Source organism: Corvus hawaiiensis, chromosome 2, assembly GCF_020740725.1.
Source record: "Corvus hawaiiensis isolate bCorHaw1 chromosome 2, bCorHaw1.pri.cur, whole genome shotgun sequence".
Classification (NCBI taxonomy): domain Eukaryota; kingdom Metazoa; phylum Chordata; class Aves; order Passeriformes; family Corvidae; genus Corvus; species Corvus hawaiiensis.
This window is the reverse complement of record NC_063214.1, coordinates 118,760,057-118,778,054: the sequence shown is the minus strand read 5'-3', so window position 1 is coordinate 118,778,054 and position 17,998 is coordinate 118,760,057. Positions and strand designations below refer to the sequence as shown.

Here is a 17,998-nt window from a genome sequence, read left to right as displayed (position 1 = left end):
TCCATCCAATAAGTTTTTCAGAGAACACCCATAGGTGATGTAGGAAGTGAGGTACCACTGATCCAAAAGGATAAAACCAACTGGTCTTTTTGCCTATATCCAGAATCAGTTTTAGAGAGAAAAAGGTAAGGGGATGTGATGCCTTTTCCTGGTCTTAAAATCAAGAATCAAACACGGTTAGGAGGGAAAAAGGGATTTTATCTTTGTATTTATTTTAAGGATCCTTAGGTGCACATGTCCAGGTTGAATGCACTCCAACGCACACTGCAGTGCACACACACAATAGATCAGGTATAACATTATAGGTGTTACTAGTTAGCAGATCTATCAAAGATTCCCCAATGAGAGGCTCAAATGAGCCCCCCTCCCCAAGGAACCTTCCCCTGGATGGTTCTCTCTTGGTTTACAGAATGTGTTCTGGAGAGGACCTTGGGCTCTGAGGCACACTGATCCCTAACTACGAAGCTTCTAAAATGTTTACTCTCCTAAGCTTGACAAACAAGTCCAAGAATGTAGGCAAAAAGCACTGAGAATACAGAAGTTGTAAAAAAGGTACAACAGGGGTATAAAAGAAAAGGCAAAAAATCATAATGGCATCAGATGTTAGAAAAAGTGGTCATGACTTGAGGGGTTTATAAGCTACCAGTGGAAATGGGTCCCTGAACACAGCTGTAACTAGCACTGTTTAAAATCCTTCAAGAACACATTATCCTGTGCTTTGCACTGATAATTTTTCCATGAGACAGAAATCCCAAGAAGTAAATGAACATGTAAATTCTTCTGCAGTGGGAGTAGTTGTTTCCCTCACACACCTGTGGGTCTTCAGGTGAAAGCCCACTCTTTGCCAAGCCCAGCATGATGGCTGATTTTACAACTTCTTTCCTTTTGTATGTAATTGAGGTAAGTAACAAGAAACATTAGTCTCCTGACTAAGAGATTTCTGCTGAATTCTGTTTCACAAGTCACCTCCAAAAAAATTACCAAATCCCTGACACGACCCAGTTGTTCCAAAGAATGTTGTTATAAGCTGTCAGTAAGAATCTCATGCAAAATTACTTCAGAAACATGTTTATGCTCTGCTCTATATTTCTTTTTGCCTGCTACACTCACAGCTGTAAATCTGGAAATTACCTATCGTGGGAATTAGTAGGATCACAACTATCTTGTGGTAGTGCTTTGTAGAGTGCTTGCCTCCTTCAAACCTGGGCTAAAATAAAGGGCTTGTTGCAAGGACAGGTCCCCATAGAGCAGTGGTTGGTGCTGCTTTCTGAGTCCTGCCTATGGTAAGGTTTGCTCTGGTTTTTAGACTTTGGAAAGAGAAAGAGAAGTAAAAGCATGTTTCTCCTCTCAAAAATGAAAATTTTGGCCAGGTAAAAATTAAGACAGCAACTAGACTGCAACCTGGACCAGTCACACAAGCTTTCTACTTCGCTCATGCTGGGCATTTACTCAGCATCTCCTCAGGAGTGTGAAATGGGGAAAAACTGAGGAGGCCCCTGGGGTTAGAAGCATCCCCTTGGGTTGTTGATCACTTCAGGATGAGAATGTACTATATTAATATTTAATGCTGTAAGGTTCTATTAACAGTTCTGTTTCTCATATTTGCCTCAAAAAATAGACAGGATTGCCAAGATTATTGCTGATTTTCATTAGCAGAGGCAGAGGGGACAGAGGAGGTAATAGAGAAGGTAACAGAAAGTACTTGATAGGTGGCTTGACCTCTGTATGGCAGCAGGGAGGAAATGCTGGTATTACAAACTACCTTTTTGTATGAGCTGATTCCTCTGGCTTCTCTCTTTCCTCAGGCCATTTGTTAGCTGATGTATGATGGGTCTTTAATCTCCTAAATTCTCTTAGGCTTCTTCAGTAATTTATATTTGGTTTTGTAACCACGGCGATAAAGAACGTTTTTACTGAAGCCACAGCGATTTGTCAATTGACACCAGCCTTTGTTCAGTTTTGTTTAACTAAGATATTAATGTGATAGCAAGTTTCTGGGAAATCCAGCTCTGCAGGAGCTCCAACTTTATTTTCTTTCCTCTATTGTGCAAATCAGCAACTTTTTCATTTGGGGCATTTCTAGAAGCTGGGCAGTTCCAGAAGGATTTATGTATGTGTACAGATTTTATATATTGTTTGGGAAAGAGATGGTATTTTTATGTTTAAGCCACTAAAATTATTTAAGGGAAGTTTTGAGCGATGAGACACGTTGTTCATGCTTCCCTGAAAATGGAGTTTATTATCTTGATTCTCTCTCAGTCAGTAATGGGTGAATACTCAGGGTGTAACCAGGGAATTACCCCAGACCTGTGCTGGATGTTGGGTGTTGGACACACACATTGATCTGAACCTGTGCTTCCCTCTTCGCCCACTTTTTCTTCCTGGAACCATTACTGATTGCTGCATTTGTTCATCAGTCTGAGGAGACACTTGTGCAATATGGGGCTGCCACAGGAGGTTTGTCCCACACTTCTCCCAAAATGGGTTTTCCAAAGCACTCAAGGTCCCATCTTTTGGGTAGTAACTGGTCACAAACGAGGCCAGGTTTTTTATCAAACTCCTTTCTATGCCCCCAGCCAGAACTGGGCAGTTTACTACAACTCCAGGCAAAACCATACAAGCACTTGTTGAGCAACTTCCAGTGGGGGGTATTGTGCAAGTACTGATCTTCCAAAAGCTGTATGTACATATGTTACACATTAATTATTGCAGCTGCCCAGGAAATAAAGCACTTCAGCTTTACTGATGGGCACTTTATATGTCTCTTGGGCTCCTTTTTTAAAAAAGCCCCAGCTTTGGCAGTAAGTAGAGCAGGTTAAAAGAACCAAAGAAGCTAGTTTCCTGCCAGTAACCGTGAGTTTCCTCCTAAGAGTTTGCTTTTGCCTGATGAGACCAATCTGAACTTGTAAATCACAACAGTTCCTTTATTTTTGGCACTCTTCAGCATTTCCCGTCAGCCAGAAGGCAACAGTGACGGATGAGAAACCTGTGAGCAGCACAGTTCTGCCTGTGACATCTTTGCAAACCTCAACTCGTGTTTCCTCCCCTGCTTCACTGGACTTCTCTCCTGCTGAGCATGAAGCTCTGGAGGACACCATGTTCTCCAGCACAGTGCTGCCTCCTCTCACCATGGATCCCATGGCAACTCTTGATGTTTCTCCTCGAGCATCTCCAGTCCCCCTTGTCAAACCCGCCCAGGAGGTTTCCATTAAAGAGGCAGTGAGTGTGTTTTGTGAAATTGAGAGGATCGTCCTCACCATCCAGAAGAGATTCTTGCAGCAGGAGTCTATCCCAGAGAGTTCCCTGTTCCTGGGGGAGCCTGGCTGCAATGTGAGCACCAGCAATGGCACCCACATTGTGCTGCAGGCAGGCTGGAGCGACTGTGGCACCCAAGTTGAGACCGTAAGTCCTCTGATCAAGGGAATGCCAACAAGCTCTGGAACACTTTTTTTTCTCTTTCAGGAGGGGAGAGGCAGTGGCAGACCCTTAGTTGGGTGTACAGTCTATTAGTTGCTGAAATTCCTTTGGAGAAAGAAATCTCCTTCCTGTGATGGAAAATTACCTCTCAGTGTGTGATGAGAAGCACGAATGAGAAGGGGACTCTTTGAGGTCAGGCAGCAAAACTCAAGGGCCTTTCCAAACTGAGAGACACTTACCATGCCTCTTCTGGGTTCCCTTTGCAGCTGTCTTTTCTTAAAAGCAATTTCATCGTCTCATGCTGACAAATACTTCAGTTGCTACCAGGTGTGGGGACAAAGAGTGCTAGCTCCCTTCGGACCCCAAACCACTGGCTATGCTCAGATCATGCCTAGGTACAGAAATTCACTTCTGGAGCAATGACCATTGCTAAGCAATGATCATTGCCCCATTCCTGGAAGTGTTCAAGACCCAGTTAGATGGGGCTCTGAGCAACCTGGTCTAGTGGAATGTGTCCCTGCCCGTGGCAGGGGGTTTGGAACTTAATGATTTTTAAAGTCCCTTCCAGCCAAAGCTGTTCTGTGATTGTATGATTCTGTGATATGGTAAAAAGGAAAAGGGGAAAGACTGGTGGATTTTCATTGTCTCCCTGTGCAGCAAGAAAGATACTGGAGGTTTAATCTGTTTGATTTTTGCCATCAGGAGAGTGGGGAACACCCAAGCACCTGAAGATGGAAAGCTCTGCTACCTCCCTGGAAACACTGATGTTCACAAGCTGTGCTTTCTCCTTTCTGTGCTGCAGAACATGACTACTACAGTAGTGAAAACCACCCTTCGGAATGAGGTTTCTGCTCAGGGAATAACCCACCACTTGAACATTGCCAGTCCCATTCACTGTGTGTTCCAGAATGATGTCTTGACTTCCTCTGGGTACACTGCAGAAGGGTGAGGAACAACTCTCTCTGTTTGAAATGCTGCTGCATTGGGAAAACTCCCAGGGACTGTAGCTGTATCCAGTGACAGTTCTTGGATCAGTCTGCCATCCTGAGAGTGCTGTGCTCAGGAGATCCCTGCTATGTGCTTCTCTCCTACTCCAACTAATGTGCCAGGAGTTCCAACAAGCTTGGCCTTTACCTGGCTAAACCACAGGTGAAAATAAAGCTTTGGGAACTGCTGGTTCAGGAGTCAGAATTCCTGACTCCTCTTTGCCTTCCTGGGCAATCCCTTGTAGAAATAACAGCATTTTCCTGCTTTTGGAACATATCATGTATCTTTTCACTGATGGGGGCCTGCAGACTGCTGTGTGGCTTCTGAGAATGGCAATTTTTAACCCCCCACAAATCCTTATTTGGTCAACTTGAAAAACCAGAAGATACATCATGCAAATACTTTTTTCTTGTGGAAAGCCCCATCTTCAAGTAAGATGGAATCAGAGCCACACTTCACAGAAAATCAAAGCCGTGCTCATAGAAAAATGTGACACCACAAACTTGGCTCTCGTGGGGAGTGTTCTCCCTTCATACAAGTGCACCTCCTCTCTTGCCTATCATCGTGCTTCAACTCTTGGCACCAAACCCAGTTTCTGTTTCCTAGCCCTGTCCAGAGATTGTATTTTCCTTTCTATTCCTCAGCAAAGTCTTTGTCAGGCCACTTCTCTTGGAGCTCTATAATTTTCTCATGCCTTTCACTTTTTCTTCAGATTTGCCCTGTCTCATTTTTTTGGCTCTTCTCTTCTGCACAAAGCTTTTACTGTCCTTATTTTGAGCTTTCAGAGAGGTCATAGTCTTGTTCCCCTTCTGCTCCGCTCAGGCATTTCTCTCTGCCCTATCTGAATTGCTGAGACATTCTACCCTTTGGGTTTTCCCACTTGTGTTTCCATGCTCTCTACCTTCCCAGCTGAAAACTCGATGCATTTTCACCTTTCCTTTTGAACAGTGTCCTGACACCCTGGACTGCAGATAACCCTTCGCTATTTAAATGTGTGGAGTCACAGGCACTGATTTATGACTTGCTGAAACTTACAGTCAAATTGTTGGTCTTTAAAGAAGGATCATTGATTTTTCAGACTTTACACCATCTTTGAGGATTTGCACGGATCAGGACACTTCAGAACAGAAATGCAGTTGTTTATTGGAAACTCCCCAATCCCCCAAAATTTCAGCGTCTCTGCCAGTGAGGACGTGCTGATCGAAGTGGGGATGCAGAGGGCAGACAGCAAGCTCAAGGTGGTTCTCACTGACTGCTGGGCCACTCCAACCAATAATTCAGTGGATCCCCTGTCATTTGTTTTTATCAGCAACAGGTACAGCAATGTCAGTGGTACATGTTGTATTTTAAATGCCTTTTGCGTGTGTTCTCATCATTCACATGCACGGTCCCTTTGCATTTGGCCTGGTTACACCTTCTTTGAGCAAGAAAGGTAGATATGAAAAGGGATTTCGAAGGGCCATGTGGAAGTTTCTTGAGTTTTGTTGTCTTCCCTACAGTTTTATCAGGGAATTGTGCTTCTGACCTGAGGAAAACACTTGAAGGTGATTTTGGCAGTCAGTAGTGAAAGAGCATTTGAAAAGTGGGTGCTTCATCTCCTTCTCTGTGGTTCAGAGATTCCTCTGGTTTCAGCTTTACCAAGAGCTTATGTGCCTCTTGTCAATGAAGAAATAGGTTATTTGATTCCTCACACATGATATTTCACAGCCTCTGGTGAAAGAGGAGGTTTGTTCCTGTCTTGATCTCTGATCTCACCCCAATGTCATATTCCTTGGGCTCACCTGCCACCTTAAAATATAGGATAATCCTTTTGCTCAATAAAAAAACCTATTTCTTTTAATATTATGTTCTTTCAATTTGTGTTTGGTGAAGCCAAGTTTAAATCCTTCTTTCTGTTACTCTTTCCCTTCTTCTCCAACTCTCCAACCACTTCTCAAATCTCTACTTGGTTACTGTGAGAATAAAGCAGCAGACAGCCCCTTATCACCACTGCACTGCCAGAACTGCTTCATGGAGGGTCTGGCTCTGACTTCCTAGAGGAAGGAAAGCCTTGAAACCCAAGTTCTGTGCTATAACCACAACCTGCCTTCTCTAGCCTTAACTGCTCTGTGTGTTTTTTGTCTCCCTTTTCAGCTGTCCCATCCCCAATACTTATACCACACTGCTGGAAAATGGGAATTCGAGCAAAGCACAATTTAAGATGAAAATCTTTTCCTTTGTCAACAATTCTGTGGTTTACTTACACTGCAGGATTCGTATTTGTATGGAGACACCAGGAAGCGCCTGCAGGACTGTAAGTGTTTTGCTCTAACACACCGTTTTTCCCCCCAAAATATATTTTTCTCAGTGCCATATGGAGTCCTGCAAAGCAATGGAAGGAGTAATGTTTCCAAACAGGGTTTAAAACAACTCTTGAGGTTTCCTTTGTTCTCTGCTGAGAGCAGAGAGGAGTGGGGAAACACTACAGCCATATGGAAGTGTCAGTCTTTCTTCCCGTTCCTCATCCTCCTAGATAAAAGCATGGAGCTTGCACAGAGCTGGGGAACCCGAGAACTGGACCTTTCACCTCTGCACAAAGGGATGACTAAAAAGCCATGAAATTAGGCTGGTTGGAAAAGTATCAGCTGAGATGGATGTGTCATAAAATAGGAACTCCCAGAGTAGCGGTGTCAGAAGAATGTCTGAGTAAATTTATACATTTTTCTGTCTTTTATTTTTTCCCTTTGCAGATTTGCTTCTTCAGCTGAGAGTTTAGGTGCCAGGAAAGGAAGCTCAGTGTCTTTAAGTTTCTAGGGCTGTGACTTTAATAGAGTTTACTATGGCTTTTTAAAGCCTGAGTACTTTTTAAAGCAATAAACCAAGCCATGTCCTGATAAGAACTGCAGTTTTTAATTGTCTGTGCTACAAAGCATTGCTTTGTTTATTTTCTCTTCCAAGTAAGTGATACACAACTTTATCTAAAAATGTGTTGCTAACATAGAAGTAAGAAAAAATATGTTTTACTGGTGGCTTTTTTTTCTTACTAGCAGACACTTGAGAATTCTCCTCTTCCTCTGCCAACCTTCCTGGCTCTTTTTCTATCAAGGATGTTTTCATTAGCAGTTTGGTGTTCCCCCATTGTTTAACACTTTCCTCTAGCTCTAAATTACACAGTTCAAACCAATTATAAAGCAAATGATCTCTTCCTAAAAGATTAAAAAAGGCTACCAGAAGATGCTTGTTTCCTTTCTCAAAGTATAAGGCTTCCTCCAGATTAAAAAAAAAAAAAAAACAAAAAAAGTAGGGACAGGAAACATGACTGACAATGGTAAGATGGCTCCAGTTTTTGCAGCTGAGTATGAATATAAATATATATGATGCATTGTTCTTTCTCCTATGTAAAATTTACCCCTATGAAAAGTCAGTGAATTCAGTGTCTTAGATTGAGGTTAAACTGTGATGAGGGAAAGACAAGCACCAGGCACGTCTACACAGGGTGAGCAATGGCTTTCCAAAGAAGGGGAGAGGAGCTGCAGAAGATGCAAAGATCAAGGAAGATGAGCAAGAACGGAGGATATTTGTAAATAATGTAAAAATGGCTGGGAAAGTGCCCTGAGTCTGGCATCTGACCTTCTTATCTGTTACTCTGGGGAAGACTGACTTCATTCAGGGCAGGTTTAGTTCATGCAGCTCTTTACCCACAAAACTGAGACTTACATCTTGTATTATTTCCTCTTAGTCTATTTATTCTTTGTTTTCTCTGTGGAAGAGAGTAAGGTGCTCTAAAGTTTAGAGCTAAAAAAATAGACAAGTTGAAGAGTTGTAAGAAATGAGTAAGAAACATGACTTTGAATGGGAAGAGGAGGGATGTGCCACCACCATGCAGATGTTTGGTGGAACGTGGCTGCTCCATGGCCATGTGGAACCAAAAAATCATTGTCATCAGGGAGCAACTCCATAAATGTGTTCTCTAACAGACCCACCTACCTGGGAAAGCTATTTGAGGGCAGGCCAAAGTCATAAATAACCCCACGGGTATTTTTCTGGGGGCTGACCCAGGCACTGTTGCTGGCAGTGGATTGTAGAGGTTTTCCAGTGCCAGACTGGTAACACTGGTGAGACATTCTTGAGTACACAAGCTGGTAAGACACCCACTGGTTTTGCTGATCGTGGTATGATGCTGCAGTTTCTCTGGGGATTTTTTGCCCTTCCAGTATCCATTATTCAAAAGTATCTTTTGAATAATGCCAGTAGGTTTTGGTTCCCATCAGAGACCTTTAGGCTGCAACTTAAAATGATAAGGTAGCAAACAAAAAAAGGAAGTGTGCAAAAAATGCATGTGCAAGTGCTGTTCACACAGAGCTAAAGCAGCTGACCCCCAACATCCCACAGGACAGGGACTCCAGACTTGCAGTTCCCAGATTAGTTGTTCCCATGTCACTGAAGTTGTGGGTAGCTTCAGAATGACATGTGGCTCGTCAGGGTCTGAAAGCTGCTGCTGCTTTTGCTGGTGCTGGTTGCAGTATCTGCTGTGCCTGCCATGGGCAGGAGAAACATCCAAGCAAAAGTGCTTACAAAACCCTGGCATTAGTGATAAATTTATTCTCTCATAAGATTTCTCTAAAATAAACAGAAAGTTAATGAAAAGGTTGTCTGTGCGAAATGTCTGTTCACAGCAGTGTGTTCCAGTGTGACTAATTACAGATTTTATACTGATTTTTCCCTGATGCCATTTCTTTTGGACTTCCTTTTGATGCTAATTTCAGTTTAACAGAGCATAACATTAAGAAACAAAAGCCCGATGGTGAGAGTAGCACTGGGCTTTCGCAAGCTCATCAGAAGGCTTTGTATTTTTAATTAGTAAGCCACATGACTTTTTGGAGTTTGAATTGATCATTGCAGAGATGCCATGCAAGGGCTCGACTCCTGAAGGCTGGAGAAACCATCGCCCTGCACAGAACATCCTGGGGACCCCTGTGTAAATCAGCTGGTGAGTTGCGAACAGATGCCTCAAAAGGGGGGCACAGCATAACTATCATGCCAAGATTATTTTGTACTGGCAAAGGAACCTGAAGGCCTGTGATACACAAGGTTTTTCTGCCCCTCTCTATTCCTTGGGAGCAGGCATTCCTGCTGGAGCCATGTGGCAGCGTGGAGAAGCACGTGCCCTCCTCGGAGCAGGGACTGTCAGGCTGTCAAGGGAATGTAGAAGGGAAGATTAAGTGCCTTTGTGTAGCTGTTTGCACAGGGTAGCAAGTGCAACAACCACAAAATGAAACAATTATTTCAATTGTGAAGTGTGAAAGCAGCATCGATCTTTCAGATTGCAATCGGTTTTCCAAGTGTTTACACTGCTGTTAGCCTGCGATTATTTTGGGCTCTGAAGTCCCAGATCGGAGGATGTAAAAGATTTCATTGTTGTGTTTCCTTTGGCTCCCTGGTATTGACTTCATTACCACGGTGAGGGGAAGTGGCAGAGCCCAGCTGATGCACAGCACCTTTGGTTAATTTGGTGCAGCACAGGTTAATTGAGGGCAAACAGCAGCACTATGGACAAGCACGGTCTAATTTGTTATGCACCTGCCTTTTCTGCATTTAATCTGAGTGATGCTTTCCAGGGCACCTGGGGTCTCTCATGTTTTCAGTCATTTGGTCCCCTCCAGCTTTACATTTATAACTTATTAACATAAAACACTCACTGAGAGTGTTTTGGCTCACCAATATCAGAGTCTTAACATGTGGCTACCATGAGTAGACAGTTCATAATGTTCTTTTGGACCTAGGAACTGACTCTGACTTAAAAGAATGTATTTTTCTTCCATTACACGGTCTGTTCAAATAGGCCCTCAGTGCTCATTTCTGAATTAGTTATTAAAAAAAAAAAGTAATTAATGCAGCTTTCTTTGTTTAGCTCTTACAACAAGTAGCTCTCACTCCCATTTTTGCTGGAGATCCTGATGCATTTCTAATTTTGAAAAATGGCCATTTGCCTAAAGGGCCTCTGGTGAGGGGAGCTTTATTTGGGTTGTACTATGTTGATTTCTAGGCAAAGGTAGCACTACTGGCTGCTGTGTCCTGTGTCCAATTTGGATACTCACACCACATTTTAAGTGATCTACATCTCTGTGCTGAAGGAGACAACGTGAATTATGATGTCAGGTAAAACAGGTGTAACTGCTGCAGTGAAACATGAAAAAGCTTTACCTGCTCTGCCAACACCTGGTCACATGTTACAGCAAAAGCCACTGTTCCACATCCTCAGGAGGGCCTGCTCTGTCTGTGTCTGGCTGCAGGCTGCCATTTCCACTGTGCATGTTCTGCTTTATTCCTTTGTTTTATGCTGAAATTCAGAAATAAGACTAAATATATTACACAGCACTGCTTTGCCCTGTCTTAGAATGATGCCCTGGGTGTTGTGTAGCTTGGACACTGCTCTTACTGACCTCTGTGGTTGCTAGCAGTGCCCTTTGGCCACAAATCTTGTTCCTAATTGTAGGCATGTGTACAGTGGTATTTGTTTTCTGTGTACCTCAGGCACCACACAAGTGCATGGCAAAACAAGTGCTGTCCTGAAAATGTAAGCAAACAAATGCATGTTTTTGTAGGTGCATCGAGCCTTTGCAAGAAGGAATTACAAGAACTTGCACAAACATGAAGAGAGGCACAATGAAAAAGGGAGAGGGGTTTCTGCTTGCAGATTTGGACAAACATATGGAAGTGGCTAAAAGTGAACCAGGAGAACACTTTCTGCCTGTGGTCTGTGGTGCCTTGGGAGGCAGTTGGCAACGTGGGACTTGACTCTTGCCCACACTGGGGCACTTGGTGTTTGTTCTTTCCTCCCCCTCGGAGTCTGGGTGCTATTCCAGCAGAGCACAGGTCTCCTGCAGGTCCTGTGCCCTGTCTGCCAGACTCGTGCAGACACTGCAGACAGCTTTGGGCTGCGCAGTTGGCTCTAAATAACTGCTCAGGTGCAGAGTGGAACCCGTGGTGACCAAGCCAGGGTGACTCCAGTGACCACCCCAGACACACCTCTGCTGGCTCAGCTGGGAGCTTAGAGACCCAGCACACAGAGAGAATCCTTCCCCCAATACTCTGTGTTTGAAGAGCAGTTACATATATGATAAAAGCAAATGCAGTCATTTGTATGATCATAGATGGATGGAGGCAGGACTAAGGTAGGAGAATGCTTCACCTCTAAAGTCCTTCTGAAGGTAAGGCAGCATTTCAAAAAGTCACCAGCACTGATTCTTTAATTCTTATTTTAGCTGAAGATCACACTCATGTCTGCAAGGACTCTACACTTGTATGCAAAAAGAGAACATGGACTGTTCTCACACCCTTTCCAAGAGAATCACCCTCCCCAGAAGGCTGATACACTTCTGTAGCACAGTTCTGTACTGGCATGTTGGCCAATTTGTAGGCAACTGTTTCTCTCCCCAGTAAAAGATTTAGGAATTTCAAAGCTTTTTTCTTTCACTTCTTGATTTTTTTAATTTTTTTTTTTTAATTATTATTTTTTTTAGCATCTGGTATGAAGAGAGAGAAGAAGGCTGGAATGGGAATTTGGTACATTGTCCTCATAGCCCTTGCTGTGTTTGGTTTTGTGCTGGGAGTTGTGACCCTTCTCATTTTCCAGTACCAGCGAAAGATGGGAAGATACAACTTCAGGATCAAGTCTGACAACTTCAGCTACCAAGTGTTCTATGATTAGTGATTCACAGATTACCACATGTAAGTACTGAACTATGATCAGTTACATTTCTTACCTGTTTATCTCTTCCTGAGATGGTGAAATACTTGTAGATGATCATCCTTATTTTGAGAGTGTTTGAACCTGCTGTCCTTTTTGCTGTGGGTAAAGGCCATATAAGTAAGAAAGAAATTCCTGCTGTTCTTCCCTGTTTTCAAATACTGCAGACTGTAAGAGGAGGAAGACAGCACTGTGTCCTTCATCTTCCTTCATGGCTTTGATCTCAGTCTGAGTAAATGGCACATCACTTTAGAAAACACCAATAAGCATTTCCACAAAAAAAAACCCATATAATTTTTGGGTTTAAACCAGTGATTAGTATAATAAAGGAGAGAAACTTTACCACTCTCTTTATAAATTTTCTTCAGAAGTTATCCCTTTCTGCAAAAGCTGGGATTTAATTATTATTTTTTGAGATTTTTTTGAGAAAGTAGTGGGATGTTAAATATAGAGAGCTTGAAATATTGATGATGCATAAGCAGTGCTTACGTGTGCCTGCAGAGAGTCTGAAAAGACGGCTCTGAGGAGACTTAACCACTGCCACATTTCTGCCTCTGAAACCTGGGAATTCAACACTTTTCCAGGATACCACAGGATTCAGCACTTTTTCTGTAAAATTAGTGTGCTCTGGCAGCTCACCATCATTTGCATGCTTGTGTCTTTAAGAGGAGGAGAGAGAAGTGAGAAAGCTGGCAGGCTGAAAAACAACACCTAACGCTACTTCACAGCTCAAGGATGTTTGCTGTGGGTCGGACTCTGCTCCCGGGCTTATTTGCCATTATTGCCAGAATTAGTTAGTCAGTGACCCTTCCCTGGTGCTGGCCTCACACAGGACAATGCCCTGGATTCATCACGATGGCATTTGCAGATATTTCATTTCAATTCACCGAGCACAGTAATGTTTTATATACACCACAGGGAAAGGGCAGGGAATGCTGTCCCAGCTTCCTGCTTGTAAATCTTGAATAGTCACATTTAGCTGTATTTCCCTGTCTTTCATCCCACAGACCACCCTATTATCCATCTCTGGGCAGCTCCTGGGAGATGGCTACAGGTGAGGGTGATGCTCTGGTGGCTTCCTAAGGGCTGGATGGGTCAGGAGTCCCAAGGGAAGGTACCTGGGACTCCTTGGTACAGCTCCAGCAGCTGTAGTTCCATCAGGGATACAAATCCCACCATGGAGCCAAAACCCAGCATAAAGGGCATATCGAGGTTCATTAAATTAAAACCTACACATGAAACCTCTGAGTCTCTCCCCAGAGGCAAGAATGGCTCCTCCTGCATTCATCATTCTGCTCTCCTGAGTAATACCTCATAGTAATGGGAATTCTGGAGTTGTGCAAAGAGATTGTAGCATAAAGGAATTAGCAGGCTCATAACGCTTATACATCATGTTGGAGTCTCAGCTAACGGCTCCTTTTAGGAGCTGGAGCTGCTCAGCTCTTCTTTCCTCTGTATTTACTGTCTTTGGAAGGTAGTTGATCACCTGTCTCAATCCTGATTAATTTGATTTTTATTTTTTTTCCTAGTGGGGATCATGTCTCATCACATGGAGAACTGCAAGTTTGTCTTCACTCAACATTTGGCTCTCCTTGCTCTACACAACACTGACTTTTCCAAATTAATGTCATATATAAAAGGTTCCTATACCCCCTTTCCCCCCCTCCACTTCTTTTTTCTTAGCAATCTGGTTCTTCCCTGGTGTCCTAAGAACTCTTTGTGACAACAGCTCCAGGTTGAAGTGAATTTTGGTAGTTTGTCCATGGATAAAATAGAAGGGAAGAAAACAAAGACCTCTGGTTCTCTCTTCAAGTTCCAAGATCTGTCTTCTCACTGTGACACATCACTATGTGCCCATGTTAGCATCACTTGTGCCATTAATATTGACAAGCTGCATGTTTCCATAGATATTAGAGAAAGTAAATCAGCAAACCCCTATAAAGATCTCTTTTTCAGTTTGTAACTCACTATTTACTTAGGGTGAGGTTGAAACTTTGAGCTGCAACAGCGTTGAAGACCTAATTGTGCAACGCCTTAAGTATACAGAAGATGGGAAACAAGCATTGGATTTGCCACCAAGTAAGGAAAAGCCACTGTGGATCTGGGGCTTAACCTACTCAGGGTGTCCTTCAGCATGAGTTTTTAAATTTTATTCATTCTGTAATTGACAAGGACTCAGTGGAAGAGAAAGAAAAGAAAAAAGAAACTATTTTTGTTGCTGGCAGCTCATGTTTTTCCAGATAAATCAATTGGTACCTGTGTATTCTGCTTAATTAGACCCTAATGATTGTGCAGTCAGGCCACACAGTGCTGCCCACCTAAGAGAGAGCTCTCCAATTGCAAACATAGAGTTATAAATTTGACCTGGGTTTTTCCTGGCTGCAAGACCACCAGTGCAGCAGCACAGGCTCAGTTTACATGGTCCATTGGGTACAACCACAGTCTGTTCAGCTGGATAAACTGGAGCAAAAATCTCTTCCATGCAGTCAGCATCTCCTGCAGGGCTCTTTCCTGGGCTGCTCTTCCCTGCTGCCCCAAATCTCCACCTCAGCGAGTGTGTTGGAAGATGGGGGGTGAAGAGGAGTCAGTAACCTGTCCCAGCACCCCTTGGTTCTGTTTGCTGCACTCACTCCTCCTACACAGTGATAATCTGCTGTGCCTGGGTCACATCTAACTCAGTAATTTATAGACAAACTAATTCCTCCTTAAGCTCAGTGGACACCATTATAACTAACTCTTAGTGGGAATTGGTCCTTAGCTTGAAGCCATGAATGTTTCTAGTGGGCATAGCATTAAGTGCTGATTTTTTGGTACAGAATAGCACAAGAAAGTGGCTTTTCTATCTTCCTAGTCCAATTTCTATTAGGTAGTAAGATTACTGGGTAAAAGACTTTCACATTTTGCAAAAGGTTGTAGTGATTGATTTTAGAGCTTTTATATATACCTTTTAAATACATCAATAAATTTCAGAGTAATCATTTGCATTCTGCTTTAGACTCAAGGGACTCTGTAAGGAGTAAGACACTGACTTGCCTTTTCCTTGTGGAAATAAGAGTTACCAGATCCCGATCTAAAAAACCAAAAATCCATTTAGTTGTAAGTGGTGAAACTGTAAATTATCTTCTCAGTCTTAGTCTGATGAACGTGGAATCATAGAATGGTTTGGGTTGGAAGGGGCCTTAAAGACCATCCCATGGGACACCTTCCACTATCCCAGGTTGCTCAGAGCCTCATCCAGCCTGGCCTTGGACTCTTCCAGGGGTGGGGAGTCCACAACTTCTTTGGGCAACAACAAAACCATTAGTTCTTGTTATGTGGGAGTCTCTTAACTCTTGCTCAGCTTGCTGTCAAATGTGACCTGTGTTTGCCTTCTGCACTCAGTGACAGGATCAGCTATTTTACTATAAATATTTTTCTAGTTTTTAGTACTTACAATCCTGAACTTCTTGGAGGTGACAGGATGAGAGATCTGCCTGTTTATTTTGGTGGAGCTGTGCCATTTACAAAAGCTGAGCACTACTCCTCAGGATTAAATGTGAACCAGTTGCTTGTATTTGATACCTTGCATGCTCAGTAGAAACTGCTATTTGCATCTGAGTCTATTTATAGGAATTTTGGTATCTTAATAAAAGCAGTCTTGTAACTTATTGTTGACTTCTGTGCTGTTATGTTTTCCTGTGTGATTTAGTCACAGGTATTAGGATGATGCTCTTGGTGGCTGTGGCAGCTTCTGAACCATTCAAGTATCAATATAATGTTCAGACATCACTGAAAACATGACACAGGACCTTATCCAAACCCCAGTGGACTGTAGTTACCAACAACTACGTACATGTACTTCCTAAGGGTCTCTTTCTTCATCTTTACAAAGGGTAAACATACTTTTTCATGCTTTTTAGCAGACAACCAAATGAATATTTAATGTTCCCAGTCCAATTTATTGCAATGCATTGCAACGACGTGGTGATTCAATCTGAAGCTACTGTCACACCAGCCTCCCTAGGTGTTTAACTTGCACAGTTCTGACAGGTGCTCCAAAAGAAGAATTGAGTGTTCTTTGCTTGCAGAAATAGGTTCTTAAAGAGTGGACAGCTCTGTACAGCTCCTTTATCCCTGAAGGAAGTTGTCCAGGGGGTCCCATCCACTGATTCCTTAAATAACTGCAAGTTTGCTCTTCTAAAATTCAATGTTCTGACTCTTTGCCTGGCCCATATACCTCAGACTTGTGAAACCCACGAGGGTGTTGTCACGCCAATATTGACATCTCTACCATTTAAAAACATAAATGTAACTAAATAAATATATAAACATATAAACATAATTAAATATAAACAAAGCCCCCAACATTTATTTTATCTATGCTGGTAAGCAACAGGTGTAGTAATGCTTCCTCTCTTTTTGCACTATCACCTGGATTAAGAAATTACCCTTGCTGCATTCCAAGAGTGTCACGGATTTCTTTCAGATCCCGTGCTGCTTTTTCCCCTTTCCAATCTGGCATTGCCCATATTTTGTTCTTTCAACGAAGCACTGGCTCTAAATAATTATTTAAAACAATGGATGAAAAATACATAGAAATGAAGATTTAGTTTTGACTTCTCACACTGTTTCCTAAGAACCACTTCAGGCCAGTGGTGTGCGTGTCCAATGTCCCCATTGCTCACTGAGAACACAACACTGCTGACACCTGATGCAAAACATCACTATTCCTTTCCCCCATATCATAATGCTGCCAAATTCTGGCCCCAGTGGGGTTGGGAAAAAGCTGAGATAATTGGAAAATTTCCTCGTCCATTAAAATATAAACAAGACTGGTTTTTAATGCCTGTTTGGAGAGTTTTCTTGCAGGCTGCGGAAGGAAACAAGTTAAAGGAACTGAGAAAGTTTGGCTGCAAGTGAGCTAAAACCATGATGTTGGCTATGATTTAGTCAAAGCCTAGAGCAGAGAGCTGCCTAATGGCTTCCCTGATCCACAGGTAGAAAATTCCCTTCCCTGCCTCTCCTGCCCTTCTTTCTCCGGTGATTTTCCCTCTGAAATCCACAGAAAGAAGAGTTTCAGAGACCTAAAACAAAGATTTATACACTAAAAACAATCATAGCACAAATGTAAAAGAAGAATTGAGAAAAAGCAAGAATATTTGGAGATGGAAAGGAAAAGATCAGAGCAACGAAGTTCAAATTCTGTGTGGAAGTTTCACTAATAAAACACTGGTGTAGTGCTTGCAATGGATCTCAAAACATCCACTCACAATATTCCCTTAAAATCAGCTGGTGCTCCAGCCTATCTATGATGAAGGCTAAAGGAATTGGGATGGTCAGGGTAAATGAGTGTTTCTGCCTAGAAACTGGATTTGTTGAAATAATAACTGTAAGGGAAAATACCAGTTTTATCAAACTACCTTTTTGTGTGTTTAGGTGTGTATTAGAGAAAGTTCAGCACATTTAGGAATACTGCAATTTTACAGTGCAGTATTTCCCTTTCCCTCTCCCTGACCTTACAGAGGAAATATTAGTAAAAGTGTTTTTTCCCTAGGTAATTTTCTCACATATAAAAATATTTAATACCTTCTGGAAAATTACAAGTATTTGTAGGAACAGTTGAGGTAATAAACCTTTATTTAAACAGTGATTTTCTGCTTTTCCTGCTTTGCTACAGAAGTAATCAATTTCAAAAGGGACGTGGCATTTCTCTTCCACGCTATTTCTGTTTAAGCCCATAAAGAACACAATCATTTGGCAGTGGCTTTTCTTTGAGATGTCTGGTGTCTGGTTTTGCTGCAGGTAACTCTGAGGGGGACCAGAACCTGAGGAAAATGAGAAGAGAAAATAAGCTTTGATTAGTTTATTACTGATGCAGTGAATGTT

General features: G+C 42.5%; 1 protein-coding gene across 1 annotated transcript in view; it reads left to right on the top strand.

Annotated features, from left to right (window-relative positions):
• UMODL1 (uromodulin like 1) overlaps positions 1-15,780 on the top strand; it is a 49,599-nt gene extending 33,819 nt beyond the window's left edge. Inside the window, 7 exon segments of the mRNA XM_048293571.1 lie at positions 2,945-3,402; positions 4,220-4,362; positions 5,483-5,719; positions 6,538-6,697; positions 9,286-9,373; positions 11,907-12,114; positions 13,663-15,780. Of these exon segments, the coding sequence (XP_048149528.1) occupies positions 2,945-3,402; positions 4,220-4,362; positions 5,483-5,719; positions 6,538-6,697; positions 9,286-9,373; positions 11,907-12,094 (1,274 nt within the window). The 3' untranslated portion in view covers positions 12,095-12,114; positions 13,663-15,780.
• The last annotated feature ends 2,218 nt before the right edge of the window (positions 15,781-17,998 follow it).